The sequence below is a fragment of the Orbicella faveolata genome, unplaced genomic scaffold (assembly GCF_042242905.1).
Source record: "Orbicella faveolata isolate gen_17 unplaced genomic scaffold, um_ofav_v1 contig_25, whole genome shotgun sequence".
Lineage (NCBI taxonomy): Eukaryota > Metazoa > Cnidaria > Anthozoa > Scleractinia > Merulinidae > Orbicella > Orbicella faveolata.
In genome coordinates, this window is record NW_028301553.1 from 2331440 (window position 1) to 2358687 (window position 27248).

Below are 27248 nucleotides of genomic sequence, written 5' to 3' on the forward strand. Positions count from 1 at the left end.
CAGTAAAAAATAGTCCTTGCGTAAGAAGCCCCTTTTGCATGCTATACCGTGGAAATAGGTGAAACAAAAGGTCCGGGTGAAATATAAATTTTTTTGTTGGTTTGATTGTTGTTGCTGTTGTTGAATCCTGATTATGACACCCCCTCCCCTTCACCCTGTTTCTCTCTCTTTCTTCTGCCTAAAGCCAATTTGTCCACTGACGACCCGTGCTAGCAAAAGAAAACTGGAAATTAGAGCTGACCCGGATATAAACCCTCACCATCCATGCAGTTACCTTCTGGTTCACAGGATATGATATGTCTTCAAGTTTGGTACAGATCAAAACTCTGATTCAGGGAGTCTTTCTTACAATATTAGGGACCTTGCACATATACGACGGCGAAGGCTAGGACGACGCCTATCAAAAAGTATGTTTATATTTTACTTTGGAATTTCGCATTTACGTAGATCTATTCAATGTGTTTGTCGGTATTAAAACTTGGCCCTGCTGGATATGCTACGAATGCGTTCAGTTCCAAATAGAAATACGAAAAATTAGTCGTAGTGGGTCCTTTCAAATTTGAAACTGGTCATTTCAAGTTGTTGATTTGCAGAGGACGGCAAAGAAATGTACCAAGAATTATATTGCACGTACACAGCCATTGTTCTGCTCATTAAACCTTTTGTTTGGTGACGTTCTCGTTGCCGTTGCCGTCGTGTTTTGCGTAAGGTCCCTAATTTATTGCTCATCAGATCAAGAGCTCATCTTTGATGTCAGTTTACTTCCAAACGGTTTTTTTCTTATCTATAAAGAAAGTCAAAACAAATCAGAAAAATCACTGCTGGCAATAGTTTTATCCTGTTGTTACTGATTGCTGTCGGTAAAGATTTGTCCAAAATACTTCCTTAATGCACATTCTAATAAGAGTTCCTCTTAGGATGGTCTACTGTATAGCATTACACTGAAACTACACGTTTAGCGTCCTTATGGAGAAAGACAGTTCTACTAAGAAAATAATCCTTGTATAATATGTCGAATTATTCTCGAATTTTGCTCAAGACACGACCAAACGATCGTAACATTTCAACGCAACATTGTTGGGCGCAACATGCTGCGCACGTTTGGCCACCTGTTGCGCGTGTTGCGACATGCTGTGTGTTGTTATCTCAAGTTTGAAAATGGTCATATTTGAGCCAGCAACACCCAATTGTCACAATACGTCGCAACAGAGTGGCCAGACGCGCGCAACGTGTAGTATGTTGCTCCCAACAATGTTACGATATGTTTCGTTGAAATGTTGCGATCGTTTGGTCGGGGCTTTAGTTCTTACTTATGATCAATTAGACGGCAGATGCATATTTGTCGCCATTAGTATTATTGTTATTGCTTTGTGTATTGCTGTTGTTGTTTGTTTATTATATAAAACAAGTATATTCCATGTTGCCGTACGTCTTGTTCAGTAATAGACGTGAAAATGTGGTAACAACATTAGCGACCCACTCGGCTATCGCCTCGTGTGCCACTTTTCTGTTCTTACCACATGTTGACGTCATCTGTGATCAATTACTCAACAGATGCACGGCAACATGGAATCTATTTGTCAAACTGATGACGGCAATTGTGAGAGGTCCGCGTTATTAGAGTTCTACTGTTACTCTACAAGAAAGAATGATCTTAGAGAGCTACTCTCCCTTACATGAGCATCTTCTAATGATAATTTCTAATCTATTTTTTTTTTTTTTCGTTTTGACAATCTTCACCCATGGCGTGGTGGGTCTTTAAAGGTCTGCTGCTGTTTCCAGAAGCGACATGTCCTCTTCTAGTTTTCTGTAAGCAAACCGTAGAACATAATTCAGTCGCCGCTTCAAACAGATTGCGACCAGCACTACGAAGCCCACAGTGATGAGAGCCATCCCCACTGACACCACAATGACCCGCACTTTAACAGCTTCAGTGGGTTTTGACGGCACCTCAATAGTGGGCCTGTCTTTGTCTGAAATGAAATAATTGGAGTTAGTCACTCTAACTACATTGTAAGGGTTTTTGTTTCCAATTGAATTGAAAACAATTTTAACTTTATATATAGCTAAGGTCCTGATTTTATTCATCTATTAAGGGTTTTTGTTTCGAATTAAATTGTAAATAATTTTAACTTTAGGTAGCTAAGGTATATTTTAATATTTAGATAGTGTCCCCAATTAGTTTTTCTTTAAGCTAAATACCATTGACACTTAAATAAAGTCATTCATTCATTCATTCATTCATTCATTGATGTCGTTAGCATCATGGCACTTCAAGTCAAATGTTAAATACCTTATGACCAGTTTAGAGGGAAACAGCCAATTTTCGTTCTCGAGAATCACGAAAATTCTTCAACCTCGAAATTCGGGAAGAACAGTATTTTCTGGTTTCCTGAGGGGCCAGTCCTTAAGTGCATTGTCTTATAGCAACAAAGATATAAGTAAATGCAAGTGCAACTGACTGCAGTCGTCGATTCAACAATCAAGAGCAACGTAACACAGACTTTTGGAGGGAAACCGTTTTCATTGTTAGATGTTGCAAATCCTGGAAGTTGCCAATGAAGGGCTCTCGTAAGGTCTCACATAAACTGTCTGATACCCTTCAAGGGGACAATAGAACAAACAACAGAAACAATACCCCTATAGCCCTGAGACAATAACAGCTGCTAAGATAATAAAACAATGGCAGCTTACGAATGCTGCTATTGACACCTCTGCAATGAGATCCGCAGGCTTTTTTCTTGAAAAATCATGCAGTTGATGGATGTTGTAACAAAAGGAACGGAACCAGAAACTGAACCAGGAGCCGAACCAGAGGTAATCGAATTAAAATGGGAGAAACTTCTAGCTAATGGATACAGCAATAGCAAATGTGATCGGTCCAGAAGTTCACTGCTCCATGAGGCGTAGGGTTAGCGCAGTGAAGAGAGCGATCGCGTCCCACCAATGTGGTCCGGGGTCGTAAGTGGGTTGAGTGTGTTGATTGTTCTCGCCTTGTTCCGTGGTTTTTCTCCGGGTACTCCGATTTCGCCCGTTTTCTTCCAAAAAAGACCCCCAGCATTTCCATTCGACCAGGAGAGAGAACATGCATTAAAACCAACTAATGTTGATGTAGCTTCCTCTTAAAAGATACTGTAATTTTTAAAGGTGTAAGCAGAACAACAACAACAACAACTAGCTTTATTTGCATGACAATAAATACACGCGTGTTGTAAAAGCTTTTTTAAACTAAAACTAAAACAGTAATGATTGTGATGAACATAATATAAGGTTATAAGATGGAGATGGGAGGCGGTTGGCGTAAAAGCATACCTTTCCTTTCTTTTGACGGCACCTCAGTAGTGGGCCTTTCTTTGTCTGAAATGAAATAATTGGATTTAGTCACTCTAACTGAATTGTAATTGTTGTGGTTGGTCTGGTAGCACTTGCAGTCAAATGTTAAATACTTTATGACCAGTTTAGAGGGAAACAGCCAATTTTGTTTCTCGAGAATCACGAAAATTCTCCAACCTCGAAATTCGGGAAGAACAGTATTTTCTGGTTTCCTGAGGGGCCAGTCCTTAAGTGCATTGTCTTATAGCAACAAAGATATAGGTAAATGCAAGTGCAACTGATTGCAGTCGTTGATTCAACAATCAAGAGCAACGTAACACAGACTTTTGGAGGGAAACCGTTTGATTGTTAGATGTTGCAAATCCTGGAAGTTGCCAATGAAGGGCTCTCGTAAGGTCTCACATAAACTGTCTGATACCCTTCAAGGGGACAATAGAACAAAAAACAGAAACAATGCCCCTATAGCCCTGAGACAATAACAGCTGCTAAGATAATAAAACAATGGCAGCTTACGAACGCTGCTATTGACACCTCTGCAATGAGATCCGCAGGCTTTTTTTCTTGAAAAATCATGCAGTTGATGGATGTTGTAACAAAAGGAACGGAACCAGAAACTGAACCAGGAGCCGAACCAGAGGTAATCGAATTAAAATGGGAGAAACTTCTAGCTAATGGATACAGCAATAGCAAATGTGATCGGTGCAGAAGTTCACTGCTCCATGAGGCGTAGGGTTAGCGCAGTGAAGAGAGCGATCGCGTCCCACCAATGTGGTCCGGGGTCGTAAGTGGGTTGAGTGTGTTGATTGTTCTCGCCTTGTTCCGTGGTTTTTCTCCGGGTACTCCGATTTCGCCCGTTTTCTTCCAAAAAAGACCCCCAGCATTTCCATTCGACCAGGAGAGAGAACATGCATTAAAACCAACTAATGTTGATGTAGCTTCCTCTTGAAAAATACTGTAATTTTTAAAGGTGCAAGCAGAACAACAACAACAACAACTAGCTTTATTTGCATGACAATAAATACACGCGTGTTGCAAAAGCTTTTTTAAACTAAAACTAAAACAGTAATGATTGTGATGAACATATAATAAGGTTATAAGATGGAGATGGGAGGCGGTTGGCGTAAAAGCATACCCTTCCTTTCTCAAATAAGGGAAGCGAAAAATGTTTACCCCACACCAGTAAAGCGAAGGCCTGCACACCTTCCATAGATTCATCAGGGATCCTTTTTTTTATTCCATGGTGCGTTGTAACTGTACAACCGCACCGAAACATGCGTGCACCGTGTATAAGGCTTTGCATATGCAGTTTTTTACTTCCTTGCTTGCCTACGCACTTACTTCTTGACAAGCTTACTTGTTTACTTATTTGACACATGATGTATTAACTCGCTTTAGAGTGACTTTCTTCCTGGATGTATTTAGACAACTTTGCTTAAACTAATTACCTTGCAAGTAATGAGCATAGAAGAAGGGTCGGGGCCACTCAGCACGCTTGCAATATCCATGACTAGTCTTTCCATTTCCAAGTAACGCACAGTATTCAGCATTCACAAAATCATCCCTGCAAATGTCAATAATAGACCTGTTATGATTTAGCTTGCGGTGTGTGGTTTGCAGTCTACAATGAGTTATTATTAGTGAGTTTAAGAAAACCACGACGGCAACGGCAACGGAAACGTCGCTAAACAAAAGGTTTAATGAGCGGCACAGTGGCCGTGCATGTGCGTTATAACTCTTGGTACATTATTTTCTCTGCCGTCCTCGGCAAAACAACAACGTGAAATGACCAAATTCTGCGTTGTCCGGAGAACGTGAACCACGTCGGCTAATTTTTTTTATTTTTATTTCAAATGTTTCGCCCTGTCCGAGGTTCAATTTCGTGATAGCTTTGACGCTTAAGCCCCGGTCATACGTTCGGAATTAATATGTCAACGCAACATATCGCAACATTGTTCTTCCAACATTTGCAAGCTCCGGCCAAACGATCGCAACATTTAAACGCAACATATCGGAACATTGTTGGACGCAACGTGTTGAGCGCGTTTGGCCACCCTGTTGCGACGTGTCGCGACATGTTGGGTGTTGAAAATCGAACTAGTGCGCAACATTGTTGCACGAACCTGGCCAAACGACTACAACATAGATCATACAACATCCACAAATGTTGCATGAAAAATTGCCCCTTTTCAAATTTGAAGCCCCGGCCAAACGATCGCAACATGCCAACGCAACATATTGCAACATTGTTGAGCGCAACATGTTGCGTACGTTTGGCCACCGTGTTGCGATGTGTTGCGACATGTTGGGTGTTGTTGACTCAAATTTGACCATTTTCAAACTTGAGCCAACAACACCCAAAATTTCGCAACACATCGCAACACGATGGCCAAACGTACGCGACATGTTGCGCCCAACAATGTTGCAATATGTTGCGTTGACATATTGCGATCGTTTGGCCGGGGCTTAAGGAACAAAGGAAAACGACTTTAAGCCCCGGCCAAACGATTGCAACATATCAACACAAAATATCGCAACATTGTTGGCCCAGCATTTGCAAACTCCGGCCAAACGATCACAACATTTCAGCACAACATATCGCAACATTGTTGGGCGCAACATGTTGCGCGCGTCTGGCCACGCTGTTGCGACGTCTGGCGGCATGAGTGTTGAAAATCGACCTAGTGCGCAAGGCCGGGTGCAAAGTTGTTGCACATATATGATGGCTTCCTGTAGGCCGATATCCAGTTGGCGCAGCCCACAAATGGCATTTTGCCGCGGGGAAAAGGAGCACCTCCGATGCAGACAGCAATTATTTTGTTTGCCTAGTATTTCCGCGTATTCTTGGGGGATTAGGGAGTTTAAGAAACCAAGACGCGACGCCAAGGACAACGTCGAATAAAAAATGATCTTATATTTTACCTAGGTATCTCGCGATACTCTTAAGTCATTTACTTTGTTCTCAGTATTAAAACTACCGCAAAACTGAATCTGGGGCAGGGCGAAACATTTGAAATAAAAATAAAATAAATAGCCGTCGTGGTTCAAGTTCTCCAGACAACGCAGAATTTGGTCATTTTACGTTGTTGTTTTGCAGTGGACGGCAAAGAAACTAGGTACCAAGAGTTATAACGCACGTTCGCAGCCATTGTTCTGCTTATCAAACCTTTTGTTTAACGTTATTCCCGTTGCCGTTGCCGTCGTGGTTTTCTTAAAATCCTATTAAATTACCTGAAAAACTCCGGACAGTCCCTGACAATGTCATCGCAAATCGACCTACAAATGGAGTAATGTCCTTCACCCTCGTCGGGAAAGCACGGTGGAAAATACTCCCCACAATACAGCTTCTTAAGGTTCTCCTTGCACTTAGGATACTTCTCTAACGTTTTTAGAAAAACTGGAGGGAAGTCTGTCTGCGGGTTCTTCTCATTGTAATGCTTATCGTAGGCGTGGAGATACCAATGTTTCTGGTTTTCAACTGTTATGAGGGTGTGGTTCGATATACCAAGGTTCTTACATGCGGGGATTACCAGTTCTTGACAGCCTCGTTCCAGTGGACCTATAGAAAAGAACAACAATACAGACTGAGTCAGTTCAGAACTCACTGACCAGATGCGACCATGACCTCGGGGGTCAGAGATGTGATGATGGAGAAGTTGTTGCAGAATTCTCCACAGCGTTAAGGGAATCTCTGCGTTCCGCTGGTTCAGCAATCAATCGGACTGTATCGTTCTGTTTTCTTACGTTTATTTACGATCCACACGTTCTACATTCAATCGATCTCTATTCATTCTGCCAGTTACAGGATAGCGATTCTATTTATTGGTTATTACAACGGAAATACACGGCTAAACTACATAAAGCCATTATATTCTTAATACTTATTTGTGGTTTTCTAAGATCCTATTGTATTTTCTATTGCATGATTTCACTTGGGCTAATCCGGTTAACAACTCCGTAAATTACACCCAAAAGTCACATATTCCTCTACGTCACAGGATGTTCAAAACCAAATTTGCGCGCACAATTTCCCTAGATAATTCTTTATTTCATTGTCGGTAACATAAGCCAACCGTCTTGAAGTTATTTCAAATTATACGCAAGCACGTTTCCCAACAGAAGTCAAAGGGTCTATAACTTTACTGACATCTAAGCGTTTCAAAGTCAGTCATTCCTAAAGGGTAAGAGCTGGTAACAGACATTTGCAACTATGCCGTCTTTCAAAGACGCAAACGCAGTGGTCTTGCAAGAACAAATGCTTTCTACCGCCTCCGCTCATTCTGTTAATGTTTCCTAACTATATTATTATACACAGGCGCTTGAAGTTCGTGTTGTTACATAATTTTACTCAGTGTTTCAAATGTTACAGGATGCTGGACTTTCTACGGATACAGCGGTTTTAAAACTGCCTTTGTGCCTTAAATTCAGTTTAAGAGTTAGTTTCCTGATTGCGGTAGCAGTCGCCCTCGTCCTCGTCCTCGTCCTACTACTCGTAGTAGTAGTATTAGTTGTAGTAGTTATATTTCTGTTGGCGTATCTCTCCACCATCATGTGCGGTCGCAAACACATAGCGTTTGGACAAGAGTGCATATCACTCGTCATTCTACCTCACTTCTACTCCCTGGAACAGTTTACTTTTGTTTTCACAAGCATGTCAAAGCCGTTGGCCCTGCTCCATGAATAACGTCGTGGTGATTTTAGGCTGCGTTTTGCGATATTATTTGTGCGTATTGACTACCTGTCATATAATCGATAGAGCGAAACAATTCATCAGATCGAATTGAATTTTAGAAACAAAAGATAACATGACTCAGCTTGTGCACTCAAGCTCATCGCATTCCGTCAGGTAAGCTAAAACAAAATACTGACCAAGATTTATTGTAATAAACCTGATATTTTTCGCAAGAAACACAAAAGCATTTTAAATGGCTAACGGTTTTGAACTTTCAGTTTTAATTTGAGAAAATTTGACCGTTTAAGAACCCAGGGCGACTAATATACAAATTTTGAATATTTGCCAACAAAATTTCATATGTTTATCCTATCGACAAACTCAGAAATACCGGAAATATGCATCAAATTCGTTATCCGGTTACAGCGCTTATAAAAGAAATACATTTTTGTATTTACCAACGAAAATTTAATTAACTTATACTTAACGGTTTCTCAAATAATCAAAGTAATATTTTGTTCTCACCTTTGATGCTCTCGTTGGTGTAGAAGTTAGGTGGCTCAAAGCACTTGCCACTGCTCGCTAGTTCATTTGGGAGAACGTGACAATTCGCGATAATATAGTCCAAGAACGTTGGAGGGAGCGTTTCCTCGCATTGCTTCAAAAACTCGCTGCAAACTCGTTTGCAAGGATATACACGTTGTCCTCCAGAGCAGTAAGGAATAGCAAATGAGCAATACAACGATTCAACTAATCCAACCTTTGAACAGTTGTTCAAAGTAGAAAAATATCTACGGAGCCTGTTGGTTACTTTTTCTAGCACTGAATCAGTCACGATGTCCGGATACTGGAATGTAGTATTGTATCCACCTATCGCCGAGCAGAAACCAAGCGGGCCATCAACAAAGCTGCGACACTGGCCACTGGCTCGCGGATGCCTTGGTTGAGCTGAGCTGAAGGCAGCGTCGAAACTACACAGCAGAATCGCAGATGATAAAACTGTCAGGTACATGATGAACTGGAGTGTGTCTGGCGTGCAATGGAATCACAACTCTATCCAACTTGGCAAAACTTCAGCTTTACAAGCCAGTCCGTCATGTGATCACGCAGTCGCCTGTCACTATCCGTTTCCAGTTGAACTGTTCTCGACTATAAATAAGGTGAATTAGCATGAATTAAATTTTATATCTTTGTTTATCTTGTGGTGACCCCGGGCTTTACACTGACTTAACGGAACATGAACATGGTAAATGTTTATCTGTCAAGTCACGATGTACACCCTACTCCACAGTGAACAAGTCCTTGTGAAACAAGCCTCTTTCCGTTGATTATAATTGATTTTTATTCCCCGAGGGTCCCCTATACTTTTTTTCGTGACGCGTGAATAGGCGTTTTTGCTTTTCCGTGAAGCGTGAATGAGGATTTATTTTTTCTGTGCTTCGTGAATCTATATTTTTCTGTCCTCGGGGAACTGGTTTTCGACTTTTTCGTGATCCGTGAAATATGCATTTACTTACGCGTGATTTGTGAATCAACGACTTTTGCGGGAATAATTTTTCACTTTTTTGGAGATTTCATTTAGCGTCATTTCTGCGCCTTTCAACAACATGCGGACTCTTAAAATTCAAAGCTCAACCGACAATGCATTTTTCGCTACCGTCAATCAAATGTTCGGCGGTTCCTCCCAGCTTCCGACTACTGCAGCACAGTTCAGACAAAGAAACAGTGTTCGGCAGTAGTTGGAAGCTAGGAGGAGCCGCCGAACATTTGATTGACGGTTGCGAAATACGTATTTGTCGATTGAACTTTGAATTTTAGAGTCCGCATGTTATTGAAAGGCTCAGTAAAGCTCGTAAACTACACCAAACTAGATGTAAAACTAGATGTATTTGTAATTGTATGTTTTGCGAAACGTGAATAGAATTTGTATTTTTATGTGAAACATGATTTGGCCTTTGCATTTTTACGTGAAACGTGATTGCCTGCTTTTTTCTGTGAATGTGAAGCTGTTTTTCGAATTTCTCGTGAGGCGTGAAAAGACCTATTACTTATGCGTGAAACTGACCCTCTTCCCCCACTCCACCCCCTGTTCGTCCTCCCTATCCACTCGTCTGGTTTTAAGCCAATCTGTCTGTCAAAGACTCGTGCAAACAAAAGAACTTCAGCTCCCCTGGATAAGGGCCCTCGCCATCCCTGCAATCAAGATACACAAGTCTGCAAAGAAGGAGCAGATCAAAATTGTAAAACGACAATCTTTCTTACAATTTTTATTGTTTGTCAGACTCTTTAAGCTCTTCCTTGATACCTCTTCCTTAATTTTCAACTTTTCCCCCATTGATATAAATATCCCCAGTTACAAGTTCTCCCGTTAAAAACTCTGCCTACCAAGTTGTATAACTTGGGTTTGTATGCAACGAGCCCCCTCCCCCTCCCCATTAAAAGGAAATCCCAGTTTTCACGAATGAACGTTATTATTTAGTTTGGCTGCGAACAAACTCTTTCGGGGTTTGCAGAAGGACCGCCAGAGCAAAATAGAAGAGCTTGCCAAAAGTGCAACCTGGTGTTTGTGTACTGATCAAACACAGTTCAAAGATTTTGGGACAAAAATAAGTTGGAAGCCTGAAATATGTATAGTCATCGCTTGTTACAAAAAGCAAGACTTCACAATTTTATTTATATTTATATTGTTATTTGTGTTGTACTTATTTATAGTATTATTATATTTATATTTTATTTATATTTTATTCATATAAAACTATTTATATTCCGAACAATTCACGAGTGTATTTTCACAATTATCATGTTTATTTGTATTTATGGAGAACTATTAAGAGTGCCTGCCCGTAAAAATCAGACAAATTCTTAATTTCGCGGCAAGGGTCGAAACTTCGATTTCGCTCATATTTTTATGGTAGATAGGCTAGGGCATGACAAAAACTACTGGATAGTTTTTTTGGCAAAATATCCTTTTATTTCAAAGAAATATGCAAATTACCAAATACCGTTAAAATCGTCATTTGACGCACCATTTTATTAAACAAGTTTGAGAGCCTCGGATGCAAAACCACATCATTCTTCCGTCTTCAAAACACTCAAATATGTTTGTGCAATGTTTAAATGTGTACTGGGTTGATTTTAGGGAATGTTGCGTTGTCTTTTTGGGTGCACAATAATTAAATTTCGAAGACATGTATTTCATTCACTTAAAAGTACTTCGTAAATATAATTAATTTTCACCATGTGCGAAACCTTCAAATGGACCAAGCTTCTGGTGGTTGAATTGCAGAAGGATGGTCTACAGATTCCTGTAAAAATTTCTTTGGGCAAATGATTGTGAGCGACGCGAGAGCTTTTCAAAGTACGTCAAAAATGCAAATATTTGACCATCCGTCGTCAAATTTCAATTTACGGGTTAGACGTATATTTTAGCATGCGCCACATGACTTGACCTATGTTAAGTTGAAATAGACACAGAGCTGATAATTTCGAAATGTTCTAACCTCATTTGCTGTAAAAGGCAGGTCCAAAGCCGATTTGACGTGTTTCTATCACCATTCGTCGCACATAAAGGAGAAGTTTGCTTTTGTTTACATAACGTCCGATGTACATCGCCAACTGTCAACTTATTTAACGGTCGAATACCATGAATCTGTGACCCTCGCTCGACACATATGATCACCACTGCATCTAAGTCAAAAACGGCTAAGTCATTTGTAGATAGTTGCTTGCTTTGCACTACACCAAAATATTACGTTTGATCATCATGGTTTGAATCCTTGCTTGCAGCGATTCCTTGTTCGTCACGCAATTCTGTCATCCCATTTTAGGGGGTAGGAGTGGGACAATTTCTATCCTGATAGTAAGGCTCCGTAAGGCTTGCAATCACTGGGAGCACGCAATCGTGCTGAGTAGGAAGAGATTAAATTAAGAAATGAAAAGAATGAATAATTTACCATTGCCCCTGTTGTTATCTTTTACTCGACCACCGGTACCTACATGCCCCTGCGTAATACTGTAACGCTAAACTCATACCTAGGTCTTTTCGCGCTATGCAATTATTTTTGGTTTACATGTAATACAGTGGGCTACCCCCGGGGAAATGGGTGGCGACCGCTTAATGGGGCTAGCCGCTTAAATAGAGGTTGGTGTACCTTGAATATTTAATTTTTCACTATCGGGCTATAAATTTCTTGGTGAACATGGAGTCAATTCAATACAATCATGATAGACGTGTGTTTGAATTATCACTCGTCATGCACCTTCAATTTCAGACTCTTATCTGCCATCGCCCTTTCCAAAACAAAGTTCTTAAATTTTGGGTGGCCGCTTAATAGGGGTAAAGACAATAATGAAACCCTTATCGGAATGACCAAATGATGGCCGCGGAGGTAACCGGTCAATAGGTGTTTTATTTACAATATTTTACTGACGATAATTTTGGACTGTTTTGACAACAGTCCTCTATTTTCTGTTACATACCAATGCCTCGCCACGAAGCAAACAACTGATACGCCAAACAAAATGGCATGGCCAGGGCTATTTACTCACGTAATTACTAATTAAATTTAATCTGTTTTTCTCACGAATTAGACTCGTTGTGATTTCCTATTTTTATTTCAGCTAGTTCTTGCTTTATTAATCTATAACTTTTTTATGACGATTTTCTTAAAATTCTAGTGAGTACAGGTACTAGCTTTATCAGCTGTTGTCTGAAACATCAGAACGTACAACAAACGTGATATGGACCGAGGCCACGTACACTATAGAATATGATTATATAAATATACACATATATTATTATATATATGAAAAAACAGAAGAACAATGATTAAATTGTTTCACTTATGCTGAGAGTACTCTATACAAAATAGATCAAAATGTGCAGCATATGCCGTGACAGCACTGCGTGACGAACAATAACGGCTGTAAGATTGGGCTGCGCCGACACGCTTATCAGCAATGGTCAGCAATCGATCAAACGCAATATTTTGGCGCAGCGCAAAGCGAGCAACTATCTACAAATGTCTCAGCCGTTTTAGACTTTGATGCAGTGATGTTCATATGCGCAGAAAGATGGTCACGGATTCATAGTATTCGACCAATATTAGGTTGACAGTAGGCGATGTACATCGGACGTTAACCTTGTGTAAACAAAAGCGAACATATGCTTTATGTGCGACGAATGGTGAGAGATCGACTAGAAACACGTCAAATCGGCTTTGGACCTGCCTTTTACAGCAAATGAGGTTAGAACATTTCGAAATTATCAGCTCTGTGTCTATTTCAGCTTAACATAGGTCAAGTCATGTGGCGCATGCTAAAATATACGTCTAACCCGTAAATTGAAATTTGACGACGGATGGTCAAATATTTGCATTTTTGACGTACTTTGAAAAGCTCTCGCGTCGCTCACAATCATTTGCCCAAAGAAATTTTTACAGGACTCTGTAGACCATCCTTCTGCAATTCAACCACCAGAAGCTTGGTCCATTTGAAGGTTTCGCACATGGTGAAAATTAATTATATTCACGAAGTACTTTCAAGTGAATGAAATACATGTCTTCGAAATTTAATTATTGTGCACCCAAAAAGACAACGCAACATTCCCTAAAATCAACCCAGTACACATTTAAACATTGCACAAAAATATCTGAGTGTTTTAAAGACGGAAGAATGATGTGGTTTTGCTCTTGCACTAATCATCGCTATTTTCGCGTGTTTGGAAGATTATACGATGAATTTCGCAAGGTCGCGATTGCGATCGAGCGATGAAAGAAACACAATGGTCAAGCACACGCGACGACAGTCATGTAGTGTATGCGTGACTTTCCGCCGGGACTCACCACGAACACAAGCCTGTCACAGTTTGGCACAACCTTCAAAGACCTTCAAGCCGAGTGTTTTATCAGTTTTGACCGTCACGGGTTTAACCAACATCCGTCACTTCTCAGTCTCCATATGAGTAACGTAAACAGTGTTTCAAAAAAACAAAACACTCAAAATATTTTGACAAAAAATCCCGAGATCGCGAGTAAAGACCGCCATTTTGAAACACGTTCTTTATATGTACATGTGTACGAGGAGTCCTGGGGTAGAAGAGCTACCTCACGTTTTTCATTCGCCTCGTCATGCATTCTCGTCCCCAGAGGCCTCGCTCCTTTTATAGTCAGCACCAAGGGTGGCGATTCTTGGTGCTGACCTAAAGGAGCGCGGCCTCTGGGGACGAGGACGCTCGTCATGCAAAGACAAGCTTAAGACATCATGCCCGGAGCAACTTTCAAGTCAAATTTGCTCGAGGAAGTTACAAAGTTCCGTTTGCGTTCTGTCAATTCTCCCGTGTAAAATGAGAGAGGAAATAATAACCCTGTGGTTTATTCTTCACGAACAGATTGCGAAACTTAGTGGCCGGTTGAGCTAAAATTGGGACAGGCGCTTCATAATTCAAAACTCAACTGCACAATCTGTAGTGTAAATTTAAATTTTTGTCCGCAACTCCTTGTTCATATGGCGATTTCACTCATTCTGTCCCCAATTTCTGTCGATCTGCTGATCAACGGTCGACCGTACGGCAATTCGTTTCTTCGTGTTTGACACAGATGTGGTGGTATTTTTTCCACTTGCTCGAGCAAATTGGAATTAAAAATTAAGTTGCAAGCCGCCTCAAGCAAACTGTTTATCAATATTGGAATATTGCATCGCGACATTGCAGGGTTCTTGTTAAAGAACATGCCTTTTGACTGTTGCTGTTGTATTTTTGCCAAACTGGATTGTCGACTGAAAGCTGGCAAATCTATTTATTTATCTAAAAATCTTGCTCTTAGAAAACAGCTGCCTCGTCACATAATAATTCAATCCTCAGCAGGAAAAACTCTTGTGTGGGATGAAGAGTTTTGTCCAAGCTTTCAGACCAGTTATAGAAAAGACGAAAATAAAATACAAACATAATTTTTGTGTTCGTGCGTAATGTAGTTGCTTGAGGCTTAACAAAGAATTTTGAACACAGTTTACATGTGCCACGGTCACGTGATCCAGCCAAGCAAGCACCTGCTTTGTCCAAGCTTGGTTACTCAGGTCTTGTCGCAAACAAAGCCAAGCCGACTTTCAAGTTTCTTAGTGGCCACTTAACTAACGTGCCTGACGCCGATTTGCTCAACTTATCGCCATGGCAACTCAGCCCACCGACATGCAGCAACGTGACTCAGTGAAATTCAGGTATCAATCAGGTGATTTAAAATCAGTCTATTTATTTCGCTTTTTATAACACGTGTAAACATTTCGTCCTAGCGGCACGGTCGTGACCACGGCGATGAAAATCGCGACAAACTCAGCAGCGATATTTTTTCTCGTTGTTGTGTGTCCGCCCGGCGTTTTTAGCGAAATTTGCCAGCGGTTAAACCCGTCTTTATTTCAAAGATGTATCAAAGCAGGGCACAATTACACAGCATATTTCCCGAGTAATACGACACTTCATGAAAATATCATAGCATATCACATAGAGCGAGAAGCGCGACAGTTTGGACAATGTTCAAAATATCTCGATACAATATTGTGCTCTATTTTCGTTCCTAAATGCGTCGAAGATCTCTACAGTCCAGTTTTGCCATGTAGAAGGGTCTGTGAAGACTTTGTCAGGGACTGCGAGTTAAAGGTAGACTCCGAGAGAATTGAGTGGATAAAAGGGCTTTGTCATTTGTTGCCTTATTCCATAGCGAACAAGAGCGACCGAGACGAATGCTTTCAACCGGCAAATTATAAGCCGCGAGTCAACGCTACAAGTAAGTATAAAAAATCATCTATACTTTTTAAACATTTATGTCAATGTTGAGTTTAACAACGGGTTTATTACTGACTCTTATTTTGGGAAGGAAAGTGAAAATTGCTACTGACACTTTATATTACTCTTAACCTGAATTTAAATATTTCGGACACGTGCGTTTGAAACAATATTCTGTATTAATTAAACTATTGGTATTGTATTCGATTTGACATCGGCTGATGATTTTTTGTACAAGCTAAGTGTCGCAGGTTTTAGCGACTAGTTTTCAGTCTAAAACTTTTGTTTTTCATCAAGAAATTTTTACCGCCTTCTTCAGGTTTTTTACCGGTGGCGACATGCAAATGAAAAATTGGCACTCTTGACAACAGGTTATTTTTACGCACAAACGCCGTTTTTGTTATGCAATTAGGGAACAATAAAGCTTTTGTCTCAAGCATATTTGGACATAAGTCGTTTGAAGCAAAGCAATCGCTCGGGAGTGGTTTTTATTTACTGAGTTTCTGCAGATGGGTACCGATTTTTTTTTAACAGCATGCGTGGGTTAATCACGACTTTAACCTGCTTTTGCAGAGAAAATGTACAACTACCGGAGGTCATCACGAGTTCATGCACTCGTTTGGGCAGACACTCATTAACATAAATTAATTTCTTAGAAACTGTATTTTCCATGGGAACCTCTTGGCTTCCTTCAAAATTAAAGCAGATTAACAAATTTCTGAAAACTCTCAAAGCAATTAATTGAACTTATGAGGTTAAAACATGCATGGTATTAAAAAATTCGAGTAATTGCTCTTCGTTATCTTTGTTTGCAGTAACAATTAGGGGACAAGCTGGAAAATTGCTTTAATATCTGCTGCGACACTCGGCATCTATTTCTGGGGGATCCTGTCTGACGAATACTGAGTTGAAATCACCGCTCGAACAAGCATTTAAAAAAATTGAGGTCTTAATTAATATAAATGAGCCTGACTTTATCACACGAGTGGAAATGTTATCACTAGGAAAATAAGGATGAAGTGAAAAATGCAGCACACAACACCGTGGCAAAAGTCAACAATAGCTCTCATAAAAAAGAGATGTTCACGAAGAAAAATTGAAAAGAAATCTTCTTGATAAAAATTCAACGGTGAAGGAAACAAAGATTGAAAGTCCCTTACGCATGTATTTCTATTCTGAATTTGTCAACGAAATGAGAGACCGGCGATGCCAGTAAAAACATAATAGGTATTGGGCGGGGACAGAAGTAAGAATGATGCTTCATGTAATATGCATGACACTCAACCTTGAACTATTTTCGGGCTCAAGGTTATAACTAAAGTGATCAGGTGTTGAGGATTGATTTAAGTGGCATGTAAACGGTTGTCAATGCACCCGCACCGGTAGCGACAAGTTCTTTTTAACATCAGTATTCTTTGGCAGCCAATTCGGTATTGCTTTTGTTTTTGTTGTTGTTTTGAAAGCAACATGGTTTACGCCCTTCTACTCAGAGAACACGCCAATTAAAAAGTTGCCACCGCAAATTTTACCTTTTGCCATTTGTCCCCTGATCTCGCACAAGTGTTCTTAGCTTACTCTGTCTAACCATCCATTGTAGAAACCTACCCTGACTTTCAGCCATTTGAAAAAGGTCTGGCACAGGTACGGTGTTAACGCCCTTATAACACAGTGGTACAGCTTGTTTTGCTGTGAATTAACTTTGTTTTGCCTTGAATCAGGGGTGTTCTGTCGTGAGTTATTTTCGTTTTGCCGTGAATTAATGGTGTACTGCCGTGAGTTAATTTTGTTTTGACGTCAGATAACATTATCTTGCCGTGAGTTAAGTTTGTAGTGCCGTGACTTTTTGTTTAGCCGTGACAGTTGTGGGCCACCGTACCAAAAAGATTAAGTTCTGAAACTCAATGCCATTTTAATTTTATTGTTCTGACATTTGGGACAAATAATGCTCACAACTCCGGAAATTCCATATCGACTAGTCTCGAGAACAGACTACAAAACAGGCCGACTGAAATGAGGCTGACCTAAAAGGATCTGGAGCGAGCGTGAAAATATCACGAAAGGGGGATTGAGCATTCTCTTCCCCATAGCCCCTTTCGCTTCCCATAGCCGTCGGGGCCTTGGCACGAGAAATGTTTCTCGTGCCAAGGCTACGCCGGTTAAGAGAAGTGAAAAGGGCTATGGGGACGAGAATGTGGATTGAACAGAGATGCTGAATATCGCGAGTCCCACGTGCGAGTGTCAACGCCTCGACAGGTCCAGAGGGAAATTAAAGTTTTACAGTACCGCATATCCTAGGAATTAACATAACTTCTCTTGACCATACTTGACTTTTTGTTTTTCCTGCAGCCCCTCTTGTTCAGAGCTGCACCAAACTTATAATGTCTTCCTGTTCCTATCTCGGCTACTCGCATACCACGCAAACTAAACACTTACAACTGATACTCGATAATGTGCTCAAGGGAAAACTCCACAAATTTGGAAATCACTCCGTGTGTTCACCGATGCTCAAGAAAATTTTCTGCGCAGAGTTTGCTCCACCATGTTTCCCACAAGACAAGACAGAAACTGTTCTAAGAACAGTGTGCAAGTCAGACTGCGAGAATGTGCAGACAGAGTGTCCGGATTTATACCGGCAACATTTTGGAGAATACAGTTACTGTGAGCAAATGGCAACAGAACTGAGCGACTTGGATGGATTTTGCAAACTAACGAAATGGCCGACTGCCGTACGATGGCCTTCACGACCAAATCCTACAAGTAAGTTACGGTGATATGTCACTAAAGCTGGAACCATCAAAGTTCCCCTCGTCATGGTGACGTGATTTTAAAAATAGTAGTGAAAAAAAGTACGATCACAGATCGACAAAACATCATTGTCCCCGAAACTAGCTTGCTCCCAGTGTAAATTGATTTTATTTAAATTTTTAATGTAACATTTTAATTTTTACTGTAGATTGTTGTGGTTGAAAAGCCCTGTAAAGGGAGCTTCAATAAAAATTTGTGTATATATGTACACGCTGCAAAGAGTTTCGCTCCTTCGACAAAGTCCCTCCTCGCTGGTTTTAAACTTTAAAAATCTCTAATTAACGAAGTCATTATAATGAGTTGAGTTTGGAAGCCCAAGATACCGGGCGCAAAAACCACAACGCTGGCCTAAGCCGGGCGGACGCTTTCAACAACCTCTGAAAAAACAGAATTTAACCTGTCATGGCTGTGTTTTCTTTATTTTTGACGTTCAGCAGGTGCATACAATTTTAACTTTTGTTTCTTTGTTTCAGTAAAGCCCAGTCTCCGCAGTTCATCAATACCAGCCGCTATGTCTTCCACACCGTCGGCTGGTTCATTCGTTCCCAGACCTGTCACGCTGAGGGCCAAGATTTCCCTGCCAGTAGTCGCTATCGTTGTGTCTTCTGTTGTTATTGCGCTGTCAGTAATCGCTGTTGTAAGTGTGCTCTTGCTGCGAAAACGACGACCATTCACTGAGGGGTGGACGGTAAGGGGATATCGGCGTCATCCCTTGAACGAATGGGAAACTTCAGTGTCGATAAAAACGTGAGCCCACGCGCTCCTTTTAGCATTGCGGTTTCGTCCTTGGTATCACGCTTGAACAGATCATCCGCGATCCACGAACTGTTCACGTTAACAACTCAAGGTACAATCAAACACAGAACGTGATATTTCTGAGCAAACGGCAGGTGATTTTGACCAGAAGGTCATGTTCTTTGTTTCATTTGCTCTTTGGAAAAATTTAAATCTTTCGGACAGCCAAGTTGTGCCAACGGAGATAATGAAAACAACAACATGCTAAGAATGAACAATAACGAGCACTGCATTGGATGAAAATGCATAAGCGCTGCACATTGAAGCAAATTAACTGAGCACTATAAATATTGAAGAAGAAAATGAAGCAACAATATTGCTAACACCAATTATTTTTAAATGGCAATGGAACTACTACGATTCTCAGTTGAGTAAGGTGCGACGAAAGTTTGGCCATGGTGACCAGTTTTTAACGATCAACTTGTGTGGTTGTCACGGATAACTGACTCCGTTTCCAGTGGCAACTTGTCGGCCTTTGACGTCATTAGCAACAAAGCGCGAAATGCAGGTAACGATACTGTTACCATTGGAAACGCGGAGCGTGGTCCGTGGCAACACCCTAATTTTAAGTCCAAAACTTCGTCACCAAAGCTCCGTCGCGCCTTAGCCAAGTGATAATCGTAGTATTGAATTAGTAGCCAATGAACAGATCAGATATTAAAGAAAAAAATTAAGTGAGAATTTAAGTGCGAGCAACAAGTAAGCAGAGACAAAATGAAGTTCCAAACGCTCTGGAGTGATGAGCTGGTCTCATTGTTGACTTCTTACACCTTTATTTTTTTCAATCAGGTTTTGCGTTTTTGGTAAAGTTTGATGTCAAAGGGAGTCTTCCAGGGAGAAAATCAAGAACTTTTATTTTGAAGCAATAAATTTTCTAACCAGTTCAAACTTGTCATGAAAGAGATTTTTACTTTTTTACTGCTTTGTCTATTTTGTTGTAGTTCAAGAGACAAAATCGCGGCGATTTCGTGGCATTTCTGGTCAAACGGTACTTAATTTAACACAGCTTATCGCTGGGTACCCTCGCTGAGTACCCTCGCTCGTGGGAGGTACTAGGTGCGGTGGCCTCACGGTTAGTGCGCTCGTCTCCGGATCGAGCATTCCGGGTTCGAGCCTTGGCGGGGACATTGTGTTGCGTTCTTGGGCAGGACACTTCACTCTCACAGTACCTCTTTCCACCCAGATGTAGAAATGGGTACCGGCGAATTTAATGCTGGGAGTAACCCTGCGATGGACTAGCATCCCATCCAGGGGGGAGTGCACTGTAGAAATACTCCTAGTCGCTTCATGCCACAGAAACTGGGATAAGCACCGGCCTGACGGGCCACTTGGCTCTTATGCAGACTTGACCTACTCTCGCTTCAACACAGAGTGCAGAATGCAGGATGCTTCTAGAACAGGGAGAACGAATTGTTATTAGACTTCTCTTTATCCGAGAGAGAGATCCCCCGGGGCACTTCACTCGCAGTCAATTCCTTCTCGGTCCTTCCAGCCGCGCATGGACCCTTATGGGCGCACCGAGGTCTGTTAGTGCCTGGACACTTATAGTTTAACCCCTGTTAAGCCACCCTCAGGAAAATGGAAAGTGGCTGCTTAAAGGGGGCTAGCCGCTTAAGAGAGGTTTAATAAGGGTTCGACTGAAGTAGGTTTCGGCAGCTGATTGGAGAAACAGCGCGAAGCACGAAGGATTATGTGCACCTTGAAGTACCTATAAGTCCCTAAACGGCAAACCTAAGAAAACAGTCTTTCCTAGGAACTAGTGCGTTAAATCGAATTTTACGGTAGTTACTTTTCACCTTTATTATTCAGTTTAGAGTAATGAGTAAAATCTTTTGCCGGAAAAATACCTTTAAAGTCAAATCTTCAGGCAACTACGCGACATCAGCTATCAGGGATTCTCTAGACTACGAGTAGTCCCTCTTTCGCTTAGTCTGTCGAGCGAGTAGTCCCTATTGGGCGCACGCTTCTCGCCCCCAGGATTACGGTTTTCCTTCGATGGACGCACGCTCGACGGACTAGCGAAAAACGGACTGCTCGTAGTCTAAAATAGTTTGTCATTACAAAAGATAACAAGTATTGACAGGAGAACCCTTAAAAGGAACCAATTCTCTCACTGAAGGGTTACCTAAAGTTGATCAAAGTTCAAAATGAATTGTCTAGGGAGAAACACTAGCAGAATACTAAATATATTTCAATCCACGAGTGATTCATGCGCCCATTGCGTGTCCTGGGTTGATAAAGTAATTTGGATGAAGGCAATTTGCATGCGGCGGCGACGGGTTTCTCAGAATGAAAACAAAGAGCACCGCCACAACAAAGAGAGCCATTTAATATCTTCATTGTCATCACAAGTTTTCAGTTACTTTGAATCATTCACGAGGCCAATAACAAAGAGTCTGGTGTCACGCCAACTCGATCAATATTCGCGGAATGAGAAATTTAATTAGTCACAAGACATCGATGATCGACACTCTTTGAGCAATCGAAACAGAGTGCTTTCACTACATTACTAGATTGAAATCTGCTGCGTTTGAGAGCAAATATGAATCTGAAATTTGCTGTATGTATATCATTCGTCCTGACGGTCATAAAACTGTCAAATTCGAAACAGACTAAAGGACCGAAGTGTGGCAAAATAGATGCGAAAATGTTTCCATCTTGCGCCAAAGCAGGGTTTAATTTTACGGTTGACAGCATCACGTATGGATTCTTCGCCAATTCGTTCAAAGACATTGTTAATGGCATCACGGCAAAATTGGGCGACTGTTCAAACTACACGAGTCATATCGTGTGTTCTCTCTACGTGCCGAGATGTAAAAAAGCCATGGCAGGGCCATGGCTGCCGTGCCAAGAAGTTTGCTGGGAATTTGTTCGCGGATGCGGCGAGAAAATGGATGTTCACGGATTAAACTGGATGAAATCTCTGTGTGGTCTTCTGCCTTCAAAGTCTAAAAACAGTGGAAAACCTGACGATTGTTTTGAGCCGCCAGGGATTATTAATCAGAATTCTTCACAAGGTTAGTAGACATCAGGATACCGCAGTGAAATAATTTGTGTACTCTTTAATAACACACCAACTCTGTATGAGCGGGTACAAGTCAATTCATCTGGGCTCTTTTATTCGGTCATTCTCCTGTAGTGTTTCAAGTCCAAACTCATTTATTACTTTGTTCATTCTATCACAAACCAACACCAGCACATACAATAACGTTACTCACTTGCATTGCTATTGTACAGTATTGTAATATGGTGGCGTATTCTTCAGTCACTTTCTTCCTTTATCTCCTTTCTTTCTCTCTTAACACTTTATTTAATCGCAATTGTAAATTATTTCGTAGATACCATTCCATTTATCATCTTTTATATGTAATTTGTATATATTTATATGTATTCTAATTTTTCTGACACCTCAGGTTCTGTAAATTAATGTTTGTGAGAGTCTAAATTAAAATTGAATTGAATTGAATTGGAATGTTTTTTTATACTGCGGGGGAATGGGTACCAGCAAATAAATCAGCGGCATTTGGGCATTTTGTTTGTCATTTGTCAATATGTGTTTGTCTCTGTTTGTTTGGGGTGGGAGGAGGGGGTATATTGGGGTGGGAAGAGGGGGTATACTGGGGTGGGAGGAGGGGGTATATTGGGGTGGGAAGAGGGGGTATACTGGGGTGGGAAGAGGGGGTATACTGGGGTGGGAGGAGGGAGTATATTGGGGTGGGAAGAGGGGGTGTACTGGGGTGGGAGGAGGGGGTGTACTGGGGTGGGAAGAGGGGGTGTACTGGGGTGGGAGGAGGGGGTATATTGGGGTGGGAAGAGGGGGTGTACTGGGGTGGGAGGAGGGGGTATATTGGGGTGGGAAGAGGGGGTGTACTGGGGTGGGAGGAGGGGGTATATTGGGGTGGGAAGAGGGGGTATACTGGGGTGGGAGGAGGGGGTGTATCGGGATGAGAAGAGGGAGGTGTCTTGGTGTCGCTGAGCCCTTGTAACTGAGCCGTTCATCAATTTAAGTTGATACAGTCGAAGCTCTCGTAAATGATTATCTTGGAAGTCATGTTTCTTTATTATGTTCAAGCAAAAGACCCTGAAACCCACATCTGACTGTCCAGCTGTGCTTCTTCTATAAAGTTATGGATTCTCCGCCCACCCCTCAACAAAACCACTGGCTTGTCTATACTAATAAAGTTACATTTAGAACAAGTCTTCCGGATCATAGGTAGAACGGAAGTCTTGGCGCGTATAACGTGTTGGCCGCTCCCCCACCCCACCTCCCTCATTCCCCCTCCAAAAAAGTGTAAATAAAATAACTTGCCACTGAGGTCTTTGTTCTGTTTCTTCTAATCACCAAAGATCTGTCCTGTACCGAAGCGGTGAAAAATAAGCAGTGCATGGATGCAAAATGCACAGATACTTTTATACCAGAGAAAACACAAGAAAGCAAAGACTTCAAGGACAACGAAAATAGCACCATCGTCAAGCTAAGAGCAGCTGTCGGGAAGGACAGTTGTAAAGAAATTCTAACGAAATTAGCCTGCGCTTCATACACGCCACCGTGTGAAAAAGACGGACACATGATGAAGTCGTTGTGCAGATCCAGATGTCTTGAGCTCTTTAGCGACTGTCCTGAAGCCTTCAATGGCACTGACGTCTCGGCGTATTGTGCAGCTGCCCCTGGGGGATATGCGGACAGCGGTTTCTGCGATCTAAAGAGGTGGCCTAGTGCTGAACATTGGGATGTAGGTACGTGAGAAAAAATATAGTTGGAATATTGAATTAATTCCCGGATGGAATGCTTTATGTTGGGCGGCACTTTTCATTATTTTTAACCGCCTGTTTACAAGGATATATCGAGAAATGTTGCTCAGTTTAGGAGCGTTACCCTCTCAGAATGTACAGAATGTTTGTATGAAGACTGATATAATCCCTGCTGACCGAGAACTGAAAAAATGGCCTCTCTTAACCCACCTATCAGGGTTAACTAGCTAACAATGATGATATGATAAACAAAACTAATTTCTTTTCTTTAATGTGCCGCGGTCAGACAACGCAAGTCTAATGAAGTTTTCCGTCTGAGACTTGACTGACTTTTCATTTCATACATTAGCGACTGAAGGAAAACTCTATTTTACATTTTAATTGTGATCTCACACTACTTAGCACTACTTACAACACTGTTACGGTTACTTACACAATTTACAATAGTAATACAACTACTTCCCCTTATTACAATACTGATACGTGTACAGTCACTTATGTCACTAACAAAACTTGTTATACAATGCGATTACTTATACACTACTTACACTACTTAGAATACGATACGATTACAGATATTATTTACAGTACTACAACTTGCACTTCTCATTCTACAATACCATACGATTACTTATCCTACTTAGATACAGATTACGTTCAGTTCCAAGAGGATATACGTATATATTCCCCAATTTTCAACACTGCGCGTGGTACGAAAAGGATTTGAAGGATAATAAACACAACCAGGACGAGCAAATTTCGCCAGGTTTAAGTTAAGCTTATCGCTCATCCTCGGACATTACCTGTTCCACGAAGCTCACAGTTTTCCTCGAGCTATGCTCTCGGAAAACTGTTTGCTTCTCGGAACAGATAGTGTCCGCGGACAAATAGCCTGGCATATTTTTGCGCCAGATGGAGGCTATTGTTTATATAATCGAGGTCAAGATTCTCCCATACAGACCGACTTAGCTCGGTTAATAAGATGTTTATTATATGGCAAAGAAGAAAACTTTAATTTCTTTAATGTAACTGGTTTGCTCACAGTTTGCTTCCAAACGGCGATGAGCTTAACTTAAACCTGGCGAAATTTGCTCGTCTTCGTTACCTTTTTTTTGGTCATCAAGCTTTTGGCACTTCCATAAATGATTGAGAAAAAACTAAAAGAAAATGGTGAACATTTTAGTATTTTAGTTTGCTACTTTTTCAACGCAAAATCACACCGGTCTAGATGGGAAAATCTAGACTGCGGTCAATATCGATTTCAGCCAATCAAGTTCGTGAGACACAGCCATATAATAATACATTCATATTAAAACAAAGAGCAACAAGATAAGATAGGCATAAATATATAAATTATATAAATTATAATATATATTATATATATTATATTATTATATTATATTATATATATATTATATATTATATATAATATAATATATAATATATTATATATTAATATATTAATATTAATATATTAATATATTATATATTATATATTATTATATATTATATATTATATATTATTATTATATTATATTATATTATATTATATTATATTATTATATTATAATATATTATAAATATATAAATTATATTGGGGTGAGTACCTATTTCCTTTCAAAGAAGTCTTTCTGGTTGAAGTTACGAAAACTGAAGGAGGAAAACTCATTCACTCGTTGACTTCACGTTAAATTTAGCGTGTATTCGATTGACATTGTTCCCGGAAAAAAATTAAATGGAAAATGGAATATGGGCGTTCCGGAAAACGTCACTGCATTTGCGGGCAGCAGAATAGTGGAAATCTGGAATTATCCAGACTACATGTTATGACGTCACTTCCGCTTCGAGTAAGGGTACAAGTACGGCCTGCTTTGGATTGTCAGTCCATAAACGGAATAATCGTGTTATTGACTTGCAGAAAATATGGCTATTCTTATTCCGGAACAAGGTCAGCCCCCAACACACTCATGACTTGAAAAACTACTCAGTCACACGTGTGCGATATTGATTTTTCAAGCGAAATCAAAGAGGAATTCCCGTCATTAAGCAACTATTTGTCCTTTAGATCCGCCGGACATTCATTTTAGCAACTTTTTGTTGAGCTTGTATCAGGGACAGATTGTTATAATTGATTCTGTTTTGTTTTGTCCTCAGCATCACCGGATCACTTGTTGCCCTATTCCTTCCCGGCAGGCAGCATTGCGGCCCTCGTTTTGGTGCCAGTGGTCGCGGTCATTTTTATCTACATTGCCGTGGCTCTGCGCAGGCGCTATCAGGAGAAGAAAAGCGGTTATGTGCAACAGCGGTCAACTTACACCGAGCCAGATATTGATAACCCTACTGCATAGGAAATTACGAACGAGTTGAAACTACTCTCACGGCCGATAGAAGCTCAGTTTAAATGAAATTGAAGTTTATGGAGTCGACAACTCTTAGAACATTTAAGAAGCCGCGTACAAGATAGGAAGACTTTCAGACGACCAGCGACTTCGCCTTCTCAAGTTTGTAGAAGTAATCTTACCAGCGTTTTTATTGCACGAAATGACGAAATGCCACTACGGTTAGCCTAAATAGCCCTTCAGTTAGCCTAAATATCAAACTCTCGATAATTGTAAGGGTTAACCCTTACAGACACCCGAATTCCACATTAATTCTTTCCCGCAGTGGCATTTCGCCATTTCGTATCATAAACACGTCCTAATTTTAGCTGCTCTTAGCCAAATACCAAATTTTTTCACTTAGTTACATTGCAGTTTGACCATTGTTACATTGCTTTTTCACTGGAGAGTCTGTTCTTCGTAATAATGTACATATATGTTAAATTGATTATTTTATTTTTTAGGCTTTCAATTTTGACTAAGGTGTATATAACTTCACTCAGGCGCTAGACCCGATCGTATCCCCAGAGGCTGCCATATGCATCCTTTTGGCCAGTGCCACAAAGCGCGGGTTAGGAGGATCACAGTCTCTATAAAAATAACAACAACAGATGACAAGGCAAGCTCTGCCATGTTTGTTAAAGTGTTCAGTCTTGGATCGAAATAAAACTGTTCGACTGATGGCTTTTTGTCTTAGCTTAACTTAACTCTACCTAAGCTTTTTCAAGGTTTACAAAAGTTT

General features: G+C 40.7%; 3 protein-coding genes across 6 annotated transcripts; 2 read left to right on the forward strand and 1 right to left on the reverse strand.

Moving 5' to 3' along the window:
- Window positions 1-741: 741 nt before the first annotated feature.
- LOC149108552 (uncharacterized) lies at window positions 742-9145 on the reverse strand. Of its 2 annotated transcripts, XM_089293201.1 has the most exons (5): window positions 8528-9143; window positions 6562-6889; window positions 4779-4894; window positions 3313-3357; window positions 742-1973 (listed from the first exon to the last, which is right to left on the reverse strand). In XM_089293201.1, the coding sequence occupies exons 1-5, from the start codon at window positions 9012-9014 to the stop codon at window positions 1759-1761; spliced, it is 1191 nt and encodes a 396-aa protein (XP_089149327.1). In that variant the 5' UTR covers window positions 9015-9143; the 3' UTR covers window positions 742-1758. The 2 variants fall into 2 exon arrangements, with proteins under 2 accessions (XP_089149327.1, XP_089149328.1); XM_089293202.1 differs by lacking the exon at window positions 3313-3357 and having other exon boundaries at window positions 8528-9145.
- Window positions 9146-13256: 4111 nt separating this feature from the next.
- LOC110042299 (uncharacterized) lies at window positions 13257-20264 on the forward strand. 3 transcript variants are annotated; one of them, XM_089293203.1, is made up of 4 exons: window positions 13257-15225; window positions 15712-15777; window positions 18123-18533; window positions 19055-20264. In XM_089293203.1, exons 1-4 carry the CDS (start codon window positions 15165-15167, stop codon window positions 19330-19332), a joined length of 816 nt encoding a protein of 271 aa, XP_089149329.1. In that variant the 5' UTR covers window positions 13257-15164; the 3' UTR covers window positions 19333-20264. The 3 variants fall into 3 exon arrangements, 2 of the variants coding, with proteins under 2 accessions (XP_089149329.1, XP_020603323.2); XR_002295878.2 differs by lacking the exon at window positions 13257-15225 and having other exon boundaries at window positions 15232-15777; window positions 19055-19471; window positions 20166-20264; XM_020747664.2 differs by lacking the exon at window positions 13257-15225 and having other exon boundaries at window positions 15232-15777.
- Window positions 20265-21624: 1360 nt separating this feature from the next.
- Window positions 21625-27187, forward strand: LOC110063495 (uncharacterized). The gene is made up of 3 exons (XM_089293209.1): window positions 21625-22393; window positions 23724-24113; window positions 26283-27187. Exons 1-3 carry the CDS (start codon window positions 21919-21921, stop codon window positions 26474-26476), a joined length of 1059 nt encoding a protein of 352 aa, XP_089149335.1. The 5' UTR covers window positions 21625-21918; the 3' UTR covers window positions 26477-27187.
- The last annotated feature ends 61 nt before the right edge of the window (window positions 27188-27248 follow it).